Genomic DNA, 23,576 nt, shown 5'->3' with positions numbered 1-23,576 from the left:
AGATTGTTTTTTTTTTAGGTATGTTTGTTCCATGCCATTTCCTTGCCAACTCTGTCTACCTCTAAGACTAGCTCAATATACAAAAAATGAAAAACCAAACCCACTGCCGTCGGTCTGTGATAATCAAGGAGCCCTGTTGGTGCAATGCCAGCTACTAATCAAAAAGCTCATGGTTTGAACCCACCAGCTGCCTACAGGAGAAAAGACCTGGCAATCTGCTCTGTAAAGATTACAGCCTAGAAAACCCTACGAGGACATTCTACTCTATTACATGGTGTCACTATGAGTCCAAATTAACTCTACTGCATCTAACAACAACACTGTGATAATCAGGCCTCTCAATGTCTAGCTGTTTTTTTTTTCCTTCAGTAGCTCACGTGTACCCTCTAGCTCAGTCTGTTCTGTTTCTTATGTGCACAGGGGTACGCAGCCATAGATAAGATTACTGTCTCAGTGTCCAAAGGAGAAGCATGTCCTCCCTGCCTTCTTCTCACTTGTCACCCCACTACACATATGAGTATTTGGCAATAATCATACCTTCTTGAGCTAAAAATACAGAAAACCATGTCTTATTTATGGACTGGATAAGGACATAGCACTATACAGTTACATTATTTTGTATAGAGAATACATACCGTAAACATATATATGTTCACCAGAAAGGAAGGGAGTCAGAACAATGATAAACTTCACTTGATTTTCTGCCTAGGCCTTGGAAATTTTACGTATAAAATGTTTCTTTAGTTGCATGATTGATTTGAACTCTCTGACTATTACTTTGAAAAAACAAAAGATTGTTCTGTAAAGCCGGTTGTGTTCTCATTTGTATACATGAAGGTTTCAGTGGTGGGTCTTACTAAGTCAGAATACCCCTATTGTAGATTACACACAGAGCACAGGAAAGGCTAGGCTATTCATTGAGGTAACACAGAATCCCTAAGGTTATTAGGAAGTTGTAATATTTTATTATAATTATTACTATCTCAAAGGTTCTCAGGATTTTAATATTATTTAATCAGTAAAACTAAATCCCTCAGCAGTTTCTCAACGTAAAGCATGTTCATTTCTTCTTTCAGGTGGGGCCTACTATCTTATTTCCAGAAGCTTAGGGCCCGAGTTCGGTGGGTCTATAGGCTTGATCTTTGCGTTTGCCAATGCAGTGGCCGTGGCTATGTACGTGGTGGGATTTGCTGAGACGGTGGTAGATCTCCTTAAGGTAATTAAAAGCTTTTCTTTTCTGCAGCCAAGCAGTATAATTCGGTTCAGTTTACTTTTTCAGGCACTAGGGGATATCGTTATGGCAAGAGGAGAGGAAATGGATTTATCCCGCAGAATGTAGACAAATGTAGCAGAAGCAGCTTAGGGCTTAGCGTCAGAAGATTTGGATTTGAGCCTGGCTTGCACGTTTACCAGCCGAGAGACTTTGGGCCACTCCGTCTACCTATCTGAACCCTGTTTTCTGAGTCTATAATATTGAGATTATAATATTGTTCTCTCTTTTTTATACAGGTATAGTACATATCAAATGGAATAATATACATGAAATATTTTAAAATGCAAAGCATCAGATAAAAATTGGGGATTATTTATTATCACCAGTAATAATACTGTTATGATTACAGATTTCTAAAGAGAAAGAAAGTCCAGGCATTAGAGTAACTCACTGCAGCAGACCAGGTGTTTCTAGTTTAGATGCCCAGTCTAGGATATGTAAGTAGGTTAACCGACTGGTATATGAACTAACCTCAGTTCTCCTACCATGGTAATGACAGCATTCACTCAGTTCAGTTAGTAAAAAGTGCCTCTATTTGAGAACTAGGTGAATAAATGGTGTTCATAACGTATGTTATCTTCAAGAGATGCATTACCTGGTTTTTGTAGTTTGTTCTTTAATCGAATAGCACTTATTTTCAAATACATCGGAATCCACTCATTTTTATTCCTCTAGGTTTTCCCTGACACACAATATAACCAGTTACTCTTCTGGAACAAAACATAGGATGTATGTATACACATGCTTTTACTTAGTGTGACAATAGCTTCAAAAGCTGTGACTAGAATGAATCGCTAAAATTTCCAGTGCCTAACCTTGGCACTGGGTACTGGGGTTTTAACCTTGGCTATCAAAGGCCTATTATCATAGAAAAAAATAATGCTGGATTCCTTGTCTCCTCAAATTCGTCATCATTTCATTTTTCTGTTACCCAATGTGGCTCCCCGGCATCACTGCAGAGTATACCTTCCTGTCGTTAAACGCTGCGGTAAGACATACATGCAAACACCGTGTCTCTAACCTTTATAGTGATTTTTTTTTTTAACCCCCCAGGAGAGTGATTCAATGATGGTGGATCCCGTCAATGACATCCGGATAATAGGCGCCATCACAGTGGTGATTCTTTTAGGAATTTCAGTAGCTGGAATGGAATGGGAAGCAAAGGTGAATTTCTCAAAATATTATCAACAACTGCTCGTCAGGCCCTGAACAAATTACAGTGGAGGGAGAGAAATAGAAGGAACCGATATTCAAAAAGAATTACTGTTATTACTTGCTGTGGTAAAAGGGGTGCAGTAGTGCTAGGTGGATCCCAAGCCCTCCAACACGAGCTCCCAGCGGTCGTGACCCACAGCTCACGTGCTACATGGCCACACCTGTGCTTTGTCCTTCTTTGTGCAGTCCTCCCAGTGATGCAGCACCAAGGTTGCTGCCATCTTCACAAAAGACCACTTCCACAGTGCATGCTGGAAGCCCACCTCTCTATCAGCCCCCTGGCATCCCCTTTCAAACTGGCTGTGGGGGCTGAAGCCCAAAACAAATGGCAAGTGTGTTGGGAGAGACCAACTCTGTTAGTCTCCCTGTGAAATCCAGTACTTCAGGAATAAACACGAGGACACGTAGGCCCTGGAGCCACAGACCATCTGGGTTAGCTAGCCGTGGTAAAACAGATAGCACCATTCTGCATGATGGGGAGAGTGACTTTTGCTCCCCTTGTAACTCCGTACAGTGACTGGTACAATCGAAAACGTTCTACATGCCCGGAGACACAGTAACTAGGTCCCAGGTGGTCACTCAAAACCGGAAGAAGGCCAACGCCTCCCCCACATAAGACCGTAGGCAGCATTCCTACATGGCCGTCCATTTGTGGATTGTGCACTCAAACACTAAAGACTTAAGTGCCTGCCATGTGCTGAGCATTCTGCTAGGCACTGGGGAGTCAGCTGTGACCCACACGGACGCAGCCCCTGGCCTCGCCCAGCATATGCTCTGGAGGGAAGATGAGTAATAAACAGGTAGATAAGCAAATATACAACGGCAAATTGTGGTAAGTGTTAAAGAAATAGATAAGGCACTGGTGCAGAAAATAACCTGGGGGGAGGCGGGGAGGCTTGCTTAGACTAGTCGCTTAGGGAGCAGTATGCTTCAATAGCAGTAGAGTGTGGCATTTGAAGCTCCGGCTTTGCAGGAAGACTTCCTGGACTTGACTATGGTTTATGTCTGTGTGACTTTGCATAAACACAACCCCTCTGTGCCTTGGTTTTCTTATCTTTAAAATGGGGGTAATAATATTACCTACTTCATAGGGTTGTTGGTGGTATTTACTTAAATACTGTAGGTAACATTTTAAATCTGCATCTGTTAGCTGTTAATATTTAGAGGTCAAGAAAGGCATCTCTGAGGAGGTAGCAAAGACTTAAAGAACGAGAAGAAGAGCTGTGCAAAGAGTAGGGAGAAGTGCATCCCAGGCAAAGGGAATGGCAAAGGGAGTGCCAAACCAGTAAACACCTGGGCATGTTGGAGGGACTGAAGGAAGGCCATTAGGCTGGTCACACAGCAGGCTGCTTGTGCTGGGCCACGGTAGCCTAACACGGGCACTGGGCATCCTGGGAATTCTATGAATCATTCTGTGTTCTTGTACCCCTTCCTGCAGCTGACAGTTGAGAAAAGGGAGAACCCATAGGTGCTCTGCCTAAAAAGGAACTCAACTTTATCAGTGTTAAAACTTTGGACCTTATTTACATTCTTGGGGTCCCTGTGGTAGTTATTTGCCTACTACTTGAAATATTCTTAAAATGTCACCTTTAATTGCCTAAGCCCATGCTCCCATTGAAAATGTGGTGCCTCCACCTCGGTAGAATGAGGCTTATTGAAATGCTGTTCTGTAGAGATGCTCGTATTACCTACTCTGGATACCAGAATCTCAACTGGAATAATGAGAGGTTTTCGCGAGTGGACATGTGTAATCTTTATGATTAAACAATAAATTCTTACATAAACCTAATCTGGTGTCTTTTTACTTTGCCTTTCCAGGCTCAAGTGATTCTTCTGATCATTCTTCTCATCGCTATTGCAAATTTCTTCATTGGAACCGTCATTCCATCCAACAATGAGAAGAGGTCCAGAGGCTTCTTTAATTACCAAGGTAACGGTGGCAAATTGGTTGCCTTACAGTGAATGGTTCCATTGCCCTTCATCCCCATCCCCATCCCCTCTACCCCAAAGTGGTCCAGGGAAGAGTGGGCTTGGATTCAGGAGACCCAGGGCTCAGTCTCAACCTTGCTGCTTGCCAACTCAACCTAACATGTTTGGATCTCAGAATTTTCCTGTTAAAGTGTGAGTGATAATAACACCTTCCTGAGGAGACTTTGAGCACGGAGTGAGATCATGAACACGGGAGCACCTTGTAAACCTTAAAGTGCTGGACAAACTGTTGTTGCTGTCAATAGCAGAAACAGCTCACACAGGGAAGGGAACACAGCCCAGGCCGTTTGTTCAGCCACCACAGAGCGCTACAGCCGGCACAGTCGTTTGTTCTTCCCGCTAGGCTTTGCGCCTTGTTTTCCTATCGCCTGACCTAGTTAAGCACCACTCTCAAGTTTTCAAGCATAAAAGACTGGAAGTTAAAACAACACATTGTGGTAACTTCGGTGAGAGTGAAATTTGACTGCTCTCTTCTGTTTCACCCCGCCCTCCGCCCAGTCTTTCCCATCCTTCCTCTCTAGCTTTTTCAAGAATCCACTTGCTGAGTTTATTTTTAATAATTCCTTCATAATTTACTCATGTGTCAATATTTGTTTTTTTTTTATGTCATATCACCTCTTCTTGATTCTTCTTTTTGAAGGTTGTCTTTGCATGTAATATCCTTCTGCTTTCTATTCTTCTCCCTCCTTTCAATGCTTATAAATTTTTCTGATCTTTTAAGCTTTCTTTCCTTATTTTGCATCTCAGATTCTTTGGTTCATATTTTTCTTCCTTCCTTTTCTGTTTTTCTTCTAGGTTGTTTCCTTTCGCCTAAGTAATATGGTGGCAACTATCAGTTCTCATACTAACCTGTGGGATATAATTATTTTATGACCAAAGCTCCTCACTATAATATTCTCCCATTCATGAGAATTTGGTATAATGATCTAAGATTCAATCTCTGGGGGCAAGGTTTGTGGGGAGGCTAGTAACATAAGTAGCAAAATTTTAAGGTACTTCTAACCCACAAATTTCTTCTACAATTAAAAAAAAAATAGAAAAGCAGTGTGTTGACGCTTTAAAGTACTTATGTACGTGAGCAGGTAGTTGTGTGGGCGGTAAGCAACTGAAGGGGGCATATGTGTGGTAGATTTGTGAGCATGCCAGCATGGTCATCTCCTTCTCTTTCTTTCATTTTTAGATTCAGAGAAGTCAGGCAGCCTGGATCCCCACTGGCACAAAGATTATTGATTTTTTTCAGAGCCGTGACCCGGAGATCTAAAACCTAATGACATATCTTTTGACAGTTGGCAAATATTTACACAATGTTCACCAGAAGTACACCAATACCTTCAAGCTCATTCCGTTTAGAATATAGGAACCTATTTACATTTAGGGCTTCAGAAGTGAAAGTTTATCTCTTGTGAAGAAAATTTACATGATAATCTTCTCATTATTTGTATTACAGCATCAATATTTGCAGAAAATTTTGGGCCAAGCTTCACAAAGGGAGAAGGCTTCTTCTCTGTCTTTGCCATTTTTTTCCCAGCAGCTACTGGGATTCTTGCTGGTGCCAACATCTCAGGAGATTTGGAGGTGCGTTGTTTTCTCCGCTTTGTTGTCCTGATGGTGGGGTTGCTGAGCAGCTCAAGTTGGTATAGAGACTGACAGTGATCGAGTTTCTCTGCTAATTTCAAAACTATAAGTTTTTTGCAAGGTTTCCTGGTTGTTTACAAGTTCTCACTTTTAACACAGATTTGCGAAATCCTAGTGGCATAGTGGTTAAGAGCTATAGCTGCTAACCAAAAGGTCAGCAGTTCGAATCCACCAGGTGCTCCTTGGAAACCATATGGGGCAGTTCTACTCTGTCCTATACGGTTGCTATGAGTCGGAATCGACTCGACAGCTATGGGCTTTTTTTCTTTTTATTCCAGGCAGTTCTTCCAGAAGTCTTATTCAGTGATGTCAGAAGAGCAAAGTGCATTGCCAGTGTGTTGTATTTCCAACAAAATGAATACAGTTCAGTGAAAAAAAACCCAATATCTCCCTTTCTCTTTTAAATACATAATTAAAGAAAGCATGGAACATTCTGGGAAAAACAAACTACCCTCATGTCATTAAGTTCATAGATAAATCAACTCATTTAAGATATTTATGAAGAACTCTATTTGTATTACTCTATGCTAAGAACTGTAAGGACCATCGTATTAGATAAGACCCTGCTTATGTCTGAAGAAGTAAGAGAAGGCTTTCAGAAAAGGGTACACTCAGTCCTGATTTCAAGGGATGAATGGGAATTTATCAATAGGGCAAAGAGAAGGGGACATTCAGAACAGAAGGAATAGGGTGTAAAAAGACCCAGAGAAAGATACTGCTAATGGGGATTGCATTAGGTGGGGAGTGTGGGATGCCAGTAAGATCTTTTCATCAATGTATTAATGAATGGATTTATAAAAGATGTTCTTATATGTCATAGGCAGCCTGGGAGTAATGAAAACAAAGGACAGAAGATGGCCTACCGTGATTTTCAGGGTACATATGATCACAGTATTGTTGTAAAAAGTTACCATCTTTCAATTTAATTTGAGCACATACACTACTTTACGCTTTTAAATAGAACTTGGCAGTCCTTTAAAGGACCGATAATGGAGTTTGGACATAATCCCAAAACAGGTAGAGACACTGAGTAATAGGAGTAGATGTGTGTTTTAGAGAGAGGCTTCTAGCAGCCTGTGAAGGATGTCCTGGAGGGTGGAGGATGATAGGTAGGGAGACTGGAGGTCAGGGACAGAATATCATAATAGCCCAGACAAGATGACACGGACCTGAAATAAGGCCATGGCAGGAGAAATGGATCAAAGTGGTTAGCTAGGAGTTAGGAGAAGAAAGGGAAAGGTTTTTTTTTTATGACTTGTAGTAAGAAAACGTGCACACACACACACGTTTCCCCAAACAATTCTTTATTACAAGTGATATCCTCTGTTATTTTCACATTAGCTCCATTCTATTGTGTGCTTTGAATGCTGGTTGCAATCTACTAAGTTGATTTCATGTGGCAGTAGATGAGGAAAACGAATTCGAATTTAGCAATCGAGACTAAGGTGGCAGAGGGACATCAGTGTGGAGCTGTGTAGTGGGTAGCTAGATTTGAGTCTGGAGTTCTGGAAGGGGGCTGGAAGTCATGAGCTTGGGCAACTCATCCAGGTATGTGCAAGAGGGAACAAAGAAGACCAAGGCAGCTCCAGAGGAACACAGACATTCAAAGTATCAATGGTAGAAAAAGAGTCCCTGAAGTAGCAAGAGAAAGAGCTGCTTAAGAGATAGGGGAAACCAAGAGTGAGTGGGGTCCTGAGAGTCAGGAAGGGAGGATGCTTTGAGAAGTAATAATTAACAAGGCCAAAAGCTGTAGTGGTAGAGCATGTGAAGGACTGAGAAGTGACCATATGTTGGAAAATGGCACAGCACTTGCAGTACTTAGAGGCAGTATTTCTCTTTGAGGATGAAACTAGAGATAGTCAAAACATAATGGACTCAGTTCAACTTAGCAAACACTTATTGTTTACCCACTGTAGGGTTATACAAGATGCTGACCCATGCTCACAGCCTCAAAATCTTTCCCAAGTTAGCACTTCAGACTGCCAGCAACAGTCAACAAGAGTTGGCACAAGAGGACGTTGCAAATTCCTCATCCTCATCCTTCTATTTGCTAGTAACACGCATATTTCAAGTCTGTAAATCTGAGCCTGGAGAAGATTTGAGAGGCACTCAAATCAGTCAAGAGAATTAAGGTGTGATTTTGGTGACGCAAGTCTAGGATATGGTTAACATGCCCAAAACACAGCCATCTAGTACATTGCTTGTAACCTGTCTTAAGAAAAAATACAATATTTAATGAAGAAAGGTGAAGGGGAGTTAGATTTAGGATTTCTGTTTGGAGATGGGAACTGAGACTGAGAGTGAAAACTAACACTAAGAATTTGTTAAAGTCCGGAGCCCCGTCTGGGGGGAATGTAGCCAGACCAGACAATGTGAATAAATGGTCATACCTTAATATATTGACATTCCAACTTATAAGGCTGAAGTTAGGTTCATGGAAGTTCTACTGAAGTAATTTTACAGTTTGTAAAACATAGTTCTAAAAATAATTAAGTTTTTGTGTTTTAGGTACAAGACTGCTTTCCATCTTCATGTCTTTTACCCATCAATATATTTCCTTTCTTCCCATTTAAATCAATTCTTCCCATTCCACTCTGGTCCAAAGAAATCCTGAATCAATACAAGCGGTTTTGAAATACAGCACTAACTTGGGGATGGAGTGGGGCCCATCTCATCTGATCACCTTCTCCCCTCCATCTACTGCTCCTTTGCACAGGCCTGCCTCACAGTTGTTTGGAGCTGATGGTTTGAAAGGAAGAGGCTGAGTAGATGTGCATGGGAACAAACCCTGTCGGCAGGTCTTTCTGGAAGAGAGGAGAGGAATTAATGATCGCAGAGTGGCATTCTAGGGACGGGCTTACTCCCACATAGGGTAGTTCCACTTGGTTTGATTATCACTTTCAGCCATTGGAGTGAGTCGACATTTACCATGAGTTACCTCATTGGTAGACTTGATTGGCAGATTTAAGCTTAAAAAATGCTCAACTTTTGTTTGACTGCATTGATTGCTTATTTGTATTGCTGAGGCTCATGTCCTCTGGTGAGGGGTCTAAAATCTATTGCCATCAAGTGGATTCTGACTTATTGAGACCCTCTAGGACAGAGCAGAACTGCCCCATAGGGTTTCCAAGGCTGTAATCGTCACAGAAGAAGAATGCCACATCTTTCTCCCATGGAGCAGCTGGTGGGTTTGAACCACTGGCCTTTCTGTTAGCAGCTGAATGCTTAACCCTGCACCTCCGGGGCTCCTTGAGTGGACTAAGGCCTAGTGAAATTGTGGGTCTCTCAATTCAATATTTATTGATTCCTATTTTTTAGTATAAGCCAGGCACTGTCCTGTGTAAGCAATTAAAATCTCTACTTAATAATCTCTCTTAAATTGAACAGAATTCTTGAGAATAGTTAGGCTCTTTGGGAATTATGATATGATTTATCCCTCAAATGGGATATAAAATAGTATATATGATGCAAACTCAACTCAGTGGATGTATATACATTTACAAGCAAGAGAAAAAAGACATTTTCTAAAACAGGCTTGAATCTGCCCCTTTATGCCTGTGTTTGAAAATTAAGTATCTTCTGCTGCAGTCAGTCTTGAGCTGGTTTCCAAACGGGGACCCTGAGGGGTGGGAGAATTTAGTGGATCAGCCTTTTCGTTCCGTCAAAAGTGATTTTTTTGAAGGCAACTTAATAGAAAACAAATACAACCAACATGAATACTGTCAGCATTCCACACGTTTGTGTATTTCCCCTAAGACTCCAACATTTGGTACATCTGCATGAAAGTCTTAGGGGCTAAGGGAAGGTGAGGGCTTTAGTAAGTAAACTAAGCAGAGTACTCATCTATTATGTATTCCTCCTGGACAGTTAGAGGTCTCTCCCACTCAGTGCAAAGTGGTACGGAAATCTTTCTTCATGTTAAACACCTTCCTTTGCCTGGGAAGGGCTCCAGCTCCCCACTTTTCCATTTGCCTGCCTGACCTTTTCTTTAGAACTAGTCTCAGGATGGGTGGCCCACACGGGAAAAGGCAGAAATAACTCCAAGTGATCTGCTTCCTGCTCCAACCTCTCTTTGCCTATCTCCACATTGTTTTTCCAAAGGATCCCCAAGATGCCATCCCCAGAGGAACCATGCTGGCTATTTTCATCACCACCGTGGCCTACATAGGAGTTGCCATTTGTGTAGGTAAGTTGCACTCCTGTGGTGTCGGAATGTCAGAACTGTGGGAGGTCCAGAGGCTCTTACTGTCCCGTGGGCTTTCAATGGAGCAGGAGTAGAAGTCTTTTTTTTAAGGCAACTTTTTAAGTTCTCTTTTTGGTACCTTTATTTATGGTTTGGATACTCTAGAGGTTTGAATGCAACTAAGCTGAAATGCAGGTCTCTGGGTCAGGGTTAAAAACCAGCTGCGGTGGAGTCAGTTCCAGGGCATGGCCACCCCGTGTGTGGCAGAGGAGGACTGTGCTTCCCAGGGTCTTCAGTGGCTGGTTTTCATGGCCACCCCGTGTGTGGCAGAGTAGGACTGTGCTTCCCAGGGTCTTCAGTGGCTGGTTTTCATGGCCACCCCGTGTGTGGCAGAGTAGGACTGTGCTTCCCAGGGTCTTCAGTGGCTGGTTTTCATGGCCACCCCGTGTGTGGCAGAGTAGGACTGTGCTTCCCAGGGTCTTCAGTGCTGGTTTTCATGGCCACCCCGTGTGTGGCAGAGTAGGACTGTGCTTCCCAGGGTCTTCAGTGGCTGGTTTTCATGGCCACCCCGTGTGTGGCAGAGTAGGACTGTGCTTCCCAGGGTCTTCAGTGGCTGGTTTTTCACAAGTAGATCACCAGGCCTTCTTCTGAGGCATCTTTGGGTAGACTTGACGTCTGGCCTTTTGGTTAGCAGTCTGGTGCATTATTAACCATTTATACTACCCAGAAACTCCTAGTTAGAGTTAGGGTAGAGCTAACCAGATTGCCATTCTACCTGTCTTAGTTATCTAGTGCTGCTGTAACAGAAATACCACACGTGAATGGCTTTAACAAAGAGAAGTTTATTCTGTCAAAGTCTAGGAGGCTAGAAGTCCGAATTCAGGGTGCCGGCTCCAGGGGGAGGCTTTCTCTCTGTGGGCTGTGGGAAAGGTCCTTGTCATCACTCTTCCCTTGGGTCTAAGAGCTTCTCAGCTTAGGGACCCTGGTCCAAAGGACAGGCGCTGCTCCTGGCTCTTTCTTTCTTAGTGTTATGGTCTCTGCTTGCTTCTAGCTTTTATATCTCAAAAGAGATTGACTCACAATACAGCCTAACCTATAGATTGAGTCCTGCCTCCTTAACATAACTGCCTCTAATCCTGACATCATAGAGGCTATGATTTACAATACATAGGATAATCACGTCAGACCACAAAATGGTGGACAGTCATACAATACTGGGAATCATGGCCTGGCCAAGTTTACCCAAATTTTGGGGGGACAGAATTCAATCCATAACAGTACCTGAACACAAAGGGGTCCCATTTGCTACACCAGGTGATAATCCCACGGCTAAGAAAGCTACCCTGGTGGCACGGTTAAAGCACTCGTCTGCTAACTGAAAGGTTGGCAGCTTGAACCCACCAGCTACTCTGTGGGAGAAAGATGTAGCAGTCTATTTCCATAAAAGTCACAGACTTGGAAACCCTATGGAGCTGTTCTACTCTGTCCTATAGGGTCACCGTAAGTCAAAATCAACTTGACAGCAAGGGGGGTTGGTTTTTGGAAGAAAGCTACTATGTCCAGCACCCATTTCCCTTGCCTTTGGAGACGTGAGGAACAGAGCAAGAGAGAAGACAAAACGGGAAAAACAAAACAAGCAGCTTTAGGAAAGTCAGAAAGATGTTGCGTTGACGACAGTGCTCTCCTTGCACTCTGTCCCTGATATGGAAGCGTCGCTGTCACTGATTGGCAGGAAATCAGAACAACACCCAGCTGCCAGCAGTGTGGGTGGCCAGCCCACATTGCTTAGTGAGCAGAAAATAAGTTCCTGAAGCGGATCTTGGTGCCACACCTCCTCCTGGCTGGGGGCCACCTCATGCCATCGCAGGAGAGGAAGAAATGCCTTTCCCAGCATTCTTCAGAGAAGGAAAGTCCCTTCAGCACACAGTAAAGAACGGAGCCCAGGCTGGACGGCTGTGGAGCTGGGTGTCCATTTATCGAGGGGGCAGCTAAGCCATCCTCTGCTTACTGAAAGTTAGGAAAGAGTGTGGATCTTGACTTGGTTTCTGGAGGAAAAAAGCAGAAAAATTAACTGAGATTCATGCTTCTCTTGCTGCCTCTGATTTGAGAAAATTGGATAAAGTTGTTAACCGTATTGTGGCATTTCCACGTTAATTACATGTAAAGAAATTTTGTGCCAATGCTATAGGAAACTGACACTTTTAAAAATGACATTGAAAATACCTAAAGTTAAATTTCCCAAATGATTTTCTTTCTCACATAAAATAAAAATGAGGGAACAGGCAAAGTTATAAACCTGGTTTTCCAGATTCTGTCAGCTTTGCCACCAAAGGTGGAAAATCTGCATTTCTATTCTTTCCCAGGGGAGGAAAGGAGCAGTCGTGGGCCAGTGGGGCCCTCAGGCAGATGCTGGCTTGAGGCCTGGCTTCTGGGAATCTGGGAGACCTATGAGGCAGAGGTTAAAAGGCACAATTCAGACACGTCAGCTGGACACGAATGAGACAAAAAAAGTAAAATCTGGAATGGGCAGCTTTACCATTTGGTAACAAACAATATGTGATTTCAAGAGTTTAATATTAAGCAGAGTTTGGCAGGCCACCTCTCAGGGCTGTAAGAGGCAGGATTCCTACACTGGTTATTTTAGATGGCTCTTTCAGCTTGAAGAGTCTGTGATTGTCAGGGTTTTCCCAGATGCAAAGAGTGTGAATTCCATGGCTAACAGTAAGGCTTCCGTGAGTTACCATCGCGGTGAGTTGTCTTAGAGTTATTACCAACGAATGAGAAGCCGCCCCGCCTGAGGGTGAAAAGCAAAGTGAATGGTTTGTTGTTTGCCGTTTAGTTTGTAAAGTATTTATTCTTCAAGCAATTTAGAAAAGTTAATATGTACTTTACACATATACCCATATACTTTCATAATCCTATCAGATACATAATGGCAGAGATTACAGTTATAAAAACTTGTACAGAAAGTCAGGGGCCAAAATATACATCAAGACTTTTAAAAATGTTTATAATTCCATTTCTGGGAATCTAAGAGAAACATTTTGAAATACAGAGGAAAAATGGTATGCATAATGATGTTGTTCATCATAGAATGTTAATAATAGAAATGTACAAAAGTAATGGAATATAGTGAAATAAACTGAGGTAAATATTTGATAAAACATTATTTGACCATTAACATTACCTGTTTGGAAACCCTGGTGGCATAGTGGTTAAGAGCTACAGCTGCTAACCAAAAAGTTGGCAGTTCGAATCCACCAGGCACTACTTGGAAACCGTATGGGGCAGTTCTACTCTGTCCTATAGGGACCCTATGAGTTGGAGCCGGCCAACAGCAACAGGTCTGGTTTTTGGTTTGGTATGAAATCTGAATTTTTCTTTCTTTTTTAAAAATTTTTAAAATTGTACTTCAGATGAAGATTTACAGAACAAGCTAGTTTCTCATTAAACAGTTAGTACACGTATTGTTATACGACATTAGTTAACAACTCCATGACATGTCAGCACTCTCCCTTCTCAACCTTGGGTTCCCTATTATCAGCTTTCCTGTTCCCTCCTGCCTTCTAGTCCTTGCTGCCGGACTGGTGTGCCCCTTTAGTCCGGTTTTTTTTTATGGGCCAGTCCAATCTTCGGCTAAAGGGTGAACCTCAGGAGTGACTTCATTACTGAGCTGAAAGGGTTTCCAGGGGCCATACTCTCAGGGTTTCTCCAGTCTCTGTCAGGCCAGCAAGTCTGGTCTTTCTTTTTGAGTTAGAATTTTGTTCTACATTTTTCTCCAGCTCTGTCTGGGCCCCTCTATTGTGGTCCTTGTCAGAATAGTCAGTGGTGGTAGCTGGGCACCATTTAGTTGTACTGGGCTCAGTCTGGTGGAGGCCGTGGTAGATGTGGTCCATTAGTCCTTTGGACTAATTTTTCCCTTGTGTCTTTAGTTTTCTTTATTCTTCCTTGCTGCAGAAGGGGCGAGCCCAGTGGAGTATTCTGGATGGCCGTTCACAGGCTTTTAAGACCCCAGATGCTACTCATCAAAGTAGAATGTAGAACATTTTCTTTATAAACTATGTTATGCTAACTGAGCTAGATGTTCCCTGAGAAGATCCCCACAGCCCTCAGCCCAGTAATTCGGTCCCTCAGGGAGTTTGGATGTGTCTATGGAGCTTCCATGACCTTGCCTTGTACAAGTCGTGCTGGCTTCCCCAGTGTTGTGTACTGTCTTACCCTTCTCCAAAGTTACCACTTATCTATTTAGTGTTTTTCCATCCCCACCCCTCCCCTCCCTTGTAACAATCAAAGATTGTTCCTTTTTGTGTGTAAACCATTTCATGAGTTTTTACAGTAATGGTCTCATACAATATTTGTCCTTTTGTGATTGACTTATTTCACTCAGCATAATGCCCTCCAGATGCATCCGTGTTAGATGCTTCACAGATTCATCTTTGTTCTTTATTCTTGCATAATACTCCATTGTGTGTGTGTACTACAGTTTGTTTATCCATTCATCTGTTCGTGGGCACCTTGGTTGTTTCCATCTTTTTGCTGTTGTGAACAGTGCTGCAGTGAACATGGGTGTGCATATGTCTATTCGTGTAACAACCCTATTTCTCTCGGATGTATTCCTAGAAGGGGGATTGCTGAATCGTATGGTATTCTATTTCTAGCTTTCTAAGGAAGCGCCATATCATCTTCCAAAATGGTTGTATCATTTTGCATTCCCACCAGCAGTGCATAAGAGTTCTTTTCTCCCCGCAGCCTCTCCAACATTTGTTATTTCCTGTTTTTTTGATTAGTGCCAGTAATGCTGGGGTGAGATGGTATCTCATTGTGGTTTTTTTTTTTTTTTGTGCTTTAAGTGAAAGTTTACAAATCAAGTCAGTCTCTCATGCAAAAATTTATATGCACCTTGCTATATACTCCTTGGAAACCCTGGTGGCGTAGTGGTTAAGTGCTACAGCTGCTAATCAAAGGGTTGGCAGTTCAAATCCGCCAGGCGCTCCTTGGAAACTCTATGGGGCAGTTCTACTCTGTCCTCTAGGGTTGCTGAGTCGGAATCGACTTGATGGCACTGGGGTTTTTTATATACTCCTAGTTGCTCTCCACCTAATGAGACAGCACACTCCTTCTCTCCATTCGACCAGCTTCTGACCCCCCCTACCCTCTTACCACCCCTCCAGACAGTCTCATTGTGGTTTTGATTTGCATTTCTCTGGTGGCTAGTGATCGCAAGCATTTTCTCATGTGTCTGTTGGCCACTTGAATGTCTTCTTTGGCAAAGTGTCTGTTCATTTTCTTTGCCCATTTTTTAATTGAATTATTTGTCTTTTTGTTGTAGAGGTCTTGGGTTTTCTTGCAGATTCTGGAAATTAGACCTTTGTCTGATTTGTAATAGCCAAAACGTTTTTCCCAGTCTGTAGGTTCTCTTTTCACTCTTTTGGTGAAGTCTTTTGATGAGCAAAATTGTCTAATTTTTAGATGATTCCACTTATCTAGCTTATCCTCTGGAGGCTGTGTATTGTTAGTTATGGTTTGCACCCTGTTAATGCTGTGTATTAGGGTCTCTAGCATTGATCCTGTTTTTTCTTCTGTGAACTTCATAGTTTTGGCTTTATATTTAGGTCTTTGATCCATTTTGAATTAGTTTTCATATATGGTGTGAGGTATGGGTCCTGCTTCATTTTTTTGCAGATGGATATCCAGTTTTGCTAGCACCATTTGTTAAAAAGACTGTCTTTTCCTCATTTGATGGACTTCGGGCCCTTGTCGAAGATCAGGTGGCCATAGGTGGATGGATTTACACCTGGGTTCTCAGTTCTGTTCCATTGGTCAATGTACCTGTTGTTGTACCAGTACCAGGCTGTTTTGACTACTGTAGTTGTATAGTAGGTTCTGAGACCAGAAATCTTAATATTTTATCCCAAAACATTTCTCTTATTATTTAAACTGCTAAAATTGTATATAAAGTATAACTTTGCTTGAAAAATTATGCAAGTAACATCAGTAGTTGAAAACAAGGGCTCAGTTCTCTTCATTTCTAGAATTCCATAATGCCATACCTTGGTTTCCTCAGAGGTTAGAAAATAAATCCTTCCACTTGAAAAACACCCAGTCAGTATCACTAAGACAGAAATGTGAATTGAAAACACATTAAGGGCAAGGCACTGTCATAGGCAATTTGAGAGAGAAGGAAAAGGGCAGACTCCTAACCCTCATGTCTCTTACAGAGGCAGGCACAGCAGGGAGGTTTGCCACCCAAGGCAGTGGGAGTCTCAGCCTTTGATAGGCAGGAACACCAGAGGATGGTAACCTAGCTACCATAGCGTTCCAGGAAGCCCTGGCAATGAAAGGTGAATAAGAGATGAGCCTATTCATTGTCCAAGTAAGCTAAGTATGTTGTCAGAGGAAAACTCTAAGAGAGCTGAACCATTTTAAAGAAACAACAAACCATGGTTGTTTCTGCAGGAGCCTGTGTGGTCCGAGACGCCACTGGAAGTATGAACGACACCATCATCTCTGGAATGAACTGCAATGGTTCAGCAGCCTGTGGCTTGGGCTATGACTTTTCGAGATGTCGGCATGAACCATGTCAGTATGGACTGATGAACAATTTCCAGGTTCGGATTTTTAAAAATTTATTACTGTTGTTTTCATTTTTAGAATGTCATGTATAATAAAATTTCTAACTATGTGACTGACTGACTATTGATCCATTTGAATCCAGAAGTTGTGTGGGAGGGAAAGGATTCATCAGGAGTCATGTGATAGCAAATACTGCGGTCACGTTTCACGCGGTGGGAGAGGTTACCACAGATACTCTGTGTCTTCCAATCAATGGTGCAAGATTTCCTGGTGGAGACAAGGAGGAACTTCAATTAGTCAGCACTTGAAATACATTTCGCGCGTTAGGAAAAGCCTCTGACATGGCACTGAGGTGCCTGAAAAGCAGTGCCAAGGGGGAAATTGTGAGTGGTGGAGGGGAAGGTGAACGAGGGGGACAGAGCAAGGGAAGTTGGGAAAACCGTAAGATTTGGACCATATTAATTTTTCTGAATAATCGGGCTGCAGAAGGAGAAGCAAATTTGTCACAAAGGCTCCATTCATCTATTTTAACAGCCAACAGAGAAATTAACTCAGCCTAAGCCATTATTCCAAAATATGCCTTAAGTTTGTAGAATCTCATCATGTCTTGGATCTAAAATGATGTTTAATGAGCACAGAACAAGCAAAGGTTTGAAAAGCTTCTGTTGCAGGAGGAAGGAGAGAGTCTTTCCAAAGATGATGAACAGCAGAGCCACTCCCCAGGCCTTTTTAAAAACACTCCCTGCTGGATAGGATTTCCCATCATCAAAGAGCCCCACGACCACAATAGCGGGGCGGGGGGGGGGGGCCGGGAATGTGGTCAAAACCCTGGAAATTATTTCCTCCTTTATTCTTTGCAGTATCTTCAATATAATATGTGTCGTGGTGAGTCTTTATTATTTTTATAAACAACAAATAAGCCCATTTCCATTTTGAAAAAGCAAATTTTGAGAACTTGAGAATGAAGCAGTAAAAAAATCTGGTTTAGAGGCAATTATCTTAAAAAGCAGATTCCAGATTCCGAATCACAGAAAGTGGAAAGGGAAGTATTTGCATAGGAATTTGGCTTTTTTTTTCCCCCACTAGAAGGGCCTCCTTACTTCAACCTCTCTTCCTCAAGGTCATGAGCATGGTGTCTGGGTTTGGCCCCCTCATCACTGCTGGGATCTTTTCTGCAACGCTCTCCTCGGCCCTGGCCTCCCTCGTCAGCGCACCCAAGGTGTTCCAGGTGAGACAGGCCCAAAAGCACGTGATTTCCCTGTTGCTGTTGCCAGCAAACGTGGATCAAACTGAAATATTCATTCTCACCAGCAATCATTTTCCGAAACAGTTTAATGTTTGCATCTGGCTCAAGCGCTATGTCTGCCAAATATCAAGATCGATTCAAATAATATAGAGAATGATAAACTGCTGTGTTAACTTGTGCCTCGTGTTACGTATCACTTAATCTTTCCCCGAATCTTCCTGTGTGACTCATGCAGGGAAACTGACGGTGTGGAGCCATCAGTGATGGGCTTCTCCTCCTCTTTTCCATCAGGCTCTGTGCAAGGACAACATCTACAAAGCCTTGCAGTTCTTTGCAAAGGGATACGGGAAAAACAACGAGCCCCTGAGAGGATATTTTCTCACCTTTGTTATTGCCATGGCGTTCATTCTTATTGGTTTGTAGTTTTCTTGTTCTCACTGAAAGTCAAAGAATACTGATTACTCACAGGCCTTCCCGTTTAGCTTGAGAAATTATTCATTTTACGTCTAATAGCCCATTTGGGGCCATTGGAGTCTGTCTAAGAAGGAAATGGGAAATTCTAGTGTGTAGAAAGCCTTTGAGGAACTTGAGGTAGATGTTGGATTTTAATGTCTTCCTTGAATCTGGGTATTAGAAATCCATCCGACCAAATGCGGATGGATCCTTCCTCCAGCCTGCCCGATATCGTCTAATACCAAAGTTTCCCCCAGCTGTTACATCTCCAGGGCTGGCAGCTAGCAGGAGAATTGAAATGGCTATGTTAGTGTTTCTCAGAAATGTGGTCCACTGACCACCTAACCAGAATCACCTGGGTGTTGGTTAAAGTGCAAATTTTTCAGGCCAGATCCCCGAGTTACTGGGTCAGAACCTCTGGGAACAAGGAATCTGCATTTTTGCAAGCTCCTTAAGAGATCTGTAGACACACCAGTGTTTGAGAACCACTTGACTAGACCACAATCTTGGCTCCCTCTCCTCAAACAGATAGAAACAGCTACGCAATCATGGAGAGACACGTTCATCAACTTCAGTCTACGGGTTTCTCACTCCTCCCTAAGGCACCATCTCTTCTGGTGAGCGTACCAGAGGGAAGGAAGCAAAAGGCAGGAGAGTGATCCCTATCCTGAGCCTTCCCCAGCACACTGGGGCCGAATGATGAGGGCTCGACGTCACAGCACAATCTCAGGCCCTTCATTTACCCGCTGAGGAGGAAGGAGCTGTGATTCAGTCATCAAATTTGTACAAGGCTGAAGAGGGAAAAATATTTCTGTTTGTTAGATTTTTTTTTTTTTAAAAATCTGAAACAAAAAGTGGTTACATACAGAGGTGCCTCAATTATGTAATTTAACTTTTAAGACCACAAATCGTTGCCCTGGGCTGCATTTTAGTGATCAGATAGCTAGTTTAAAAAAAAAAAAATTATAAAAATTAAGTAATATCTTTAAAAATTCCTCTTTGAGAACAACATGGAATAGTTTCAGAGCACAAGCTTTCAGGCAGCTACTTTTGCCAAGGATCTCTGGATGGTGCCAACACTTAACACACTCAGCTGCTCACTCAGAGGCTGGTGGTTTGAATCCACCCGGGGCGCCTCAGGAGAAAGTCCTGTTGATATACTTCTGAAAAACCAGCCGTTGACAACCTTGTGGAGCACAGTTCTACTCCGACACACGTGGGGTGGCCACGAGTCAGAGCTGGCTGGACGGCTTCGGGCTGATTTTTGCCCAGGTCTTTGTTGGCATCCATGTTCTAAAATCCCACCCGGTTGCTCCCGGCATCTGCATCAGTGAAGCTGATTGATCCCTGACCTTCACCTAAGTGGGATGTCTCTGTATTATTTCTTATATCACACAGTAAGCAATTCAGCTGGGATTAAAGCACACTGCATAATTAGCCATGGCAGTAAAAGTATTTTGGGCAAGCCATGATAGGTAGAGCTCTTTAGAGCTGTGGAAAAGTATAGATGGCTAGCAAGAGTCCTGAAAGGCAGAGAGAGCACGTTGGGTATATGCAGAGACTTTTCCAGCTGGAATTTTCTGGCATACTGATATTTGACTAACACGTCACCTGGTGGAGCCTTTTGCTGGGGTACATAGCAGGTGATCGTCCGAGGATTTGGTGCCTCCAGACTGGCTACAGCGACTTTATCACCTGCCTAGCCCCAAACCCTCTTTCCTCTTGACGCAGATTTTCTGTAGGTAGAGGTCTTGACTGTTTCCTGACTGGTAGATTTTCTTACTCCTTACTTTATGAAACTCTGGCTAAGAATATATTATAAAATTAATGCAACAGCAAAGAAAACTCAGTAACGTCTTAGGCTTTGTCAGACGCTAGCTATGTTTTCAATTTCCAAGTAAAGGCAGGCTTCCAGGCCGCAGCAGCTGTTCAGCCCCTGGTCTCATCGCTCATACCTCCACGCTCCATTTTGCTTCTCTTACAGCGGAACTAAACACCATTGCGCCCATCATCTCCAACTTCTTCCTGGCCTCATATGCACTTATTAATTTCTCCTGCTTCCATGCCTCCTATGCCAAGTCTCCAGGTAAGCCTAAACAAATAGCTTGTCTCGGTAAAGTGAGGTAAGTCCAAGGAGAGTGCAAAATCTGTGTTTATGTATTTCCTTATATCCCGATGGGCAGCGTGATCCACTTGATTTTGGTGAGTTGGGAGATGGCTTCTGAAATAGAAAAAGAGTCGTTTGAGCAGTGGCCCTTTGACCAACCGTAAAGTCAGTTTTCTCCTGCAGCAATAAATTATTCATTGCAGGAGAAACCACACTTATTTCTGCAGTAGAAAAACACCACTATTTATTTCCAGGGTGAAAGTGACCACAGAAGTGGAATAAATGTATATATTTGAAACTTCCTTACTATCAATTTGTTTCCTGCCCATGGAGCCAAAGAGAAGGATGAGTAGTTCCCATAATTACCAGCTGAGTGCAGTAAATGCGGATTCATGGTGGGCACTGTAGGGTTGCTGCCGCCGACTCTGTTCACTCCTCGGGCTGTGGTTCAGAGTGACTCCAAACTGCACACCCAAGAACCTTTCCCTGCCAAGTCACCCTGCACTTCTTCTGTTCTTCATTAGCATGTGGAATGTCTTCTGCCTTTTTACCAGAATCGAGACTTACCATTACTGACCTTCAGAAAATTCTTCACCATGATGATGGTTATCTAGGATACAGCCACATTTCCAGACTTTGGGGGCCAGCCACAATCTCAAGCCTCTTTTGGAAAACGTGCTGCCAATGAAAGAAAATACAGAGGGAAGGGGAACCGTTATCCACCAAGGACAGTGAAAAAAACCCACTGCCACAGAGTGAATTTCGACTCATAGTGACCATATAGGACAGAGTAGAACGGCCCCATAGGGTTTCCAAGCAGTGGCTGTTTGATTCGAACTGCCAACCTCTTGGTTAGCAGCCGAGTTCTTAGCCATTGCACCAAAGACCACTAGGGTATGGGAGAAAATTGAGGACTAATTTATTGTAGTTAAATTTTTCCTTGGATATGTTTTACTTTTTGTTTCTGTTTTGTTCTTCTAATAGAAAGCTCTATTCAAAGAATATAAAAGAAAAAAAAATCTTAGAAATATGTGCCTCCAATGCGTGTGATGGCTGGTTTTGAATAACAAGAAACATAGAGGGGCCAAGGGAAGGAGTAAAAAGGAAGTAGGGAAGAAAAGAGGGAGAGAGAAAGAGAAGGAGGAAAACTAGAAAAGCACCTAGAGGGAGACAGGAATATGCAAACCAGGGAATGAAGGCCTCTCAGAGAGAGAAAGCCAGACACAGAAAATCAAGGATATTTCCAGTAACGTTCTTGAAGTGCTATTTCCATCTTGTGGTCATTTAGGAAATTGCTCCTGAAGATTTTTAAAGTTCTGTTGTCTTTTGGCAACTGAATTTAGAACAGACTTCACCCACAGACCAAATGTGCCCTCCAGGTCAGAGCTTTCCCACCCTGACCATACTTCTTCCTTTGCAGGGAACTAACAAAACACAGACACCCATGCGTGTATGAACCATGAGAAGTATTTTCATTGTGAAATGCAGGGCATAGTGATGCATTGGGTTTAAGACGCCATTGCTAGAAAAATTTCTCCCTCTTTTCCCATGTATTATTATTTCTGAAAGGACAAGCTCCATCTTCATAGGGCAATGGAAGAACTACCCAAAATTCAAGCCCTGTTTTCTCCATGGGAACAATAAGCCCGTTCATTGTCTTAACCTTCTCTTTGGTGAACCACCAAGGAGTTCCTCCTTCCCATCTGCTGGATTCCACCTTCTTCATCCCTCCTGCCTCCTTTTAACTCCTGATGGCATAGAAACCAGACGCTTAAGGTCTGGCGTTTGGGAAGACAACCAGGGGTCACGCAGGAGATGTGGAAGGCTCATGAGCAGCACTTTTTCCACCTGCTTGACATTTTCTAAATGTCCCTTCCTAAAAGAAATCAGGGACTCAAGATCCCAGGAAAGTACTAATAGGGTTAGGAACTTGACCTAAAAGTTCTGATTCTCTATACCAGGAAAAAAACAAAAAAACAAAAAAAAACCACGTTGCTTGCTTTGCAATAGTGTGAAGTGTTATGATAGCAGTAGTTTGGAAGAGTTTCAAGTGTACATAAATACATTTTTTTAACTTCCAGGATGGAGACCTGCGTATGGAATTTACAACATGTGGGTGTCCCTTTTCGGAGCTGTTTTGTGCTGTGCAGTCATGTTTGTCATCAACTGGTGGGCAGCTGTCATCACCTATGTCATTGAGTTCTTCCTCTATGTCTATGTGACTTATAAGAAGCCAGGTGAGTTAAGAAGGGTGTGTAGTGTGGGTTTTCCAAAGCACTGTCTAACTCCCCATTACTCAACAAATATTTACTGAGCAGCTTCTATGTGTGCTGTATTAATATATAATGCAATATAATAATAGCCATAGGCAACCTTGTTGAGCACCTACTGTATGCCATGAATTCATTTAGTCATTACAATAATGCTGTAAATTAAGTATCATTAGTCCCATTTTACAGATGAAAAAACTAGGGTTCAAAGAGCTGACCACGTGCCAAGGTAACAGGATGTAATGGAGCTGGTATTTTAACGAGAGTGTACACGGCATCAAACCCCAGAAGCTTTTCATTATGTCCCCTTCTTCCTTTAACGTTCTGGTGAGTAAGATATAGTCCCTGTTCTCGAGGAGCTCACAAACTCACACACAACAATTAATTATAGTACAATAATATCAGTACTGTGATAGTGACACGGACCAAATCCTGAGAAAAGGGGAGGAAGTGGTTAAATTTGATTAGAATTTCCTGAGAAAACATGCCTAGTTCATGGGTTGTGTATGAGTAAATAGGCAATATTTTTAGTTTTTTTTTTTAAAAGATGACTAGGGGTTAATGGGACAGAGTCAGCGAAGGATATTCTAGGCAGAAGGAAAGCGTGTGTGAGGTCAAGGAGGCACGTGAAT

At 42.6% G+C, this 23,576-nt stretch overlaps 1 protein-coding gene across 3 annotated transcripts in view; it reads left to right on the top strand.

Annotated features, from left to right (window-relative positions):
- Positions 1-23,576, top strand: part of SLC12A1 (solute carrier family 12 member 1) — a 109,475-nt gene that overhangs the window by 18,621 nt on the left and 67,278 nt on the right. For all 3 annotated transcript variants that reach the window (XM_049897759.1, XM_049897758.1, XM_049897760.1), the window contains exons 5-14: positions 1,077-1,216; positions 2,327-2,437; positions 4,307-4,418; positions 5,925-6,052; positions 10,214-10,298; positions 16,752-16,903; positions 17,989-18,096; positions 18,406-18,529; positions 20,552-20,653; positions 22,756-22,911. In XM_049897759.1, the coding sequence (XP_049753716.1) occupies positions 1,077-1,216; positions 2,327-2,437; positions 4,307-4,418; positions 5,925-6,052; positions 10,214-10,298; positions 16,752-16,903; positions 17,989-18,096; positions 18,406-18,529; positions 20,552-20,653; positions 22,756-22,911 (1,218 nt within the window). The remainder of the gene's footprint in view (positions 1-1,076; positions 1,217-2,326; positions 2,438-4,306; positions 4,419-5,924; positions 6,053-10,213; positions 10,299-16,751; positions 16,904-17,988; positions 18,097-18,405; positions 18,530-20,551; positions 20,654-22,755; positions 22,912-23,576) is intronic.

Source organism: Elephas maximus, chromosome 10, assembly GCF_024166365.1.
Source record: "Elephas maximus indicus isolate mEleMax1 chromosome 10, mEleMax1 primary haplotype, whole genome shotgun sequence".
Lineage (NCBI taxonomy): Eukaryota > Metazoa > Chordata > Mammalia > Proboscidea > Elephantidae > Elephas > Elephas maximus.
The sequence above is the reverse complement of the archived record's forward strand: the minus strand, read 5'-3'. Positions and strand labels throughout refer to the sequence as shown.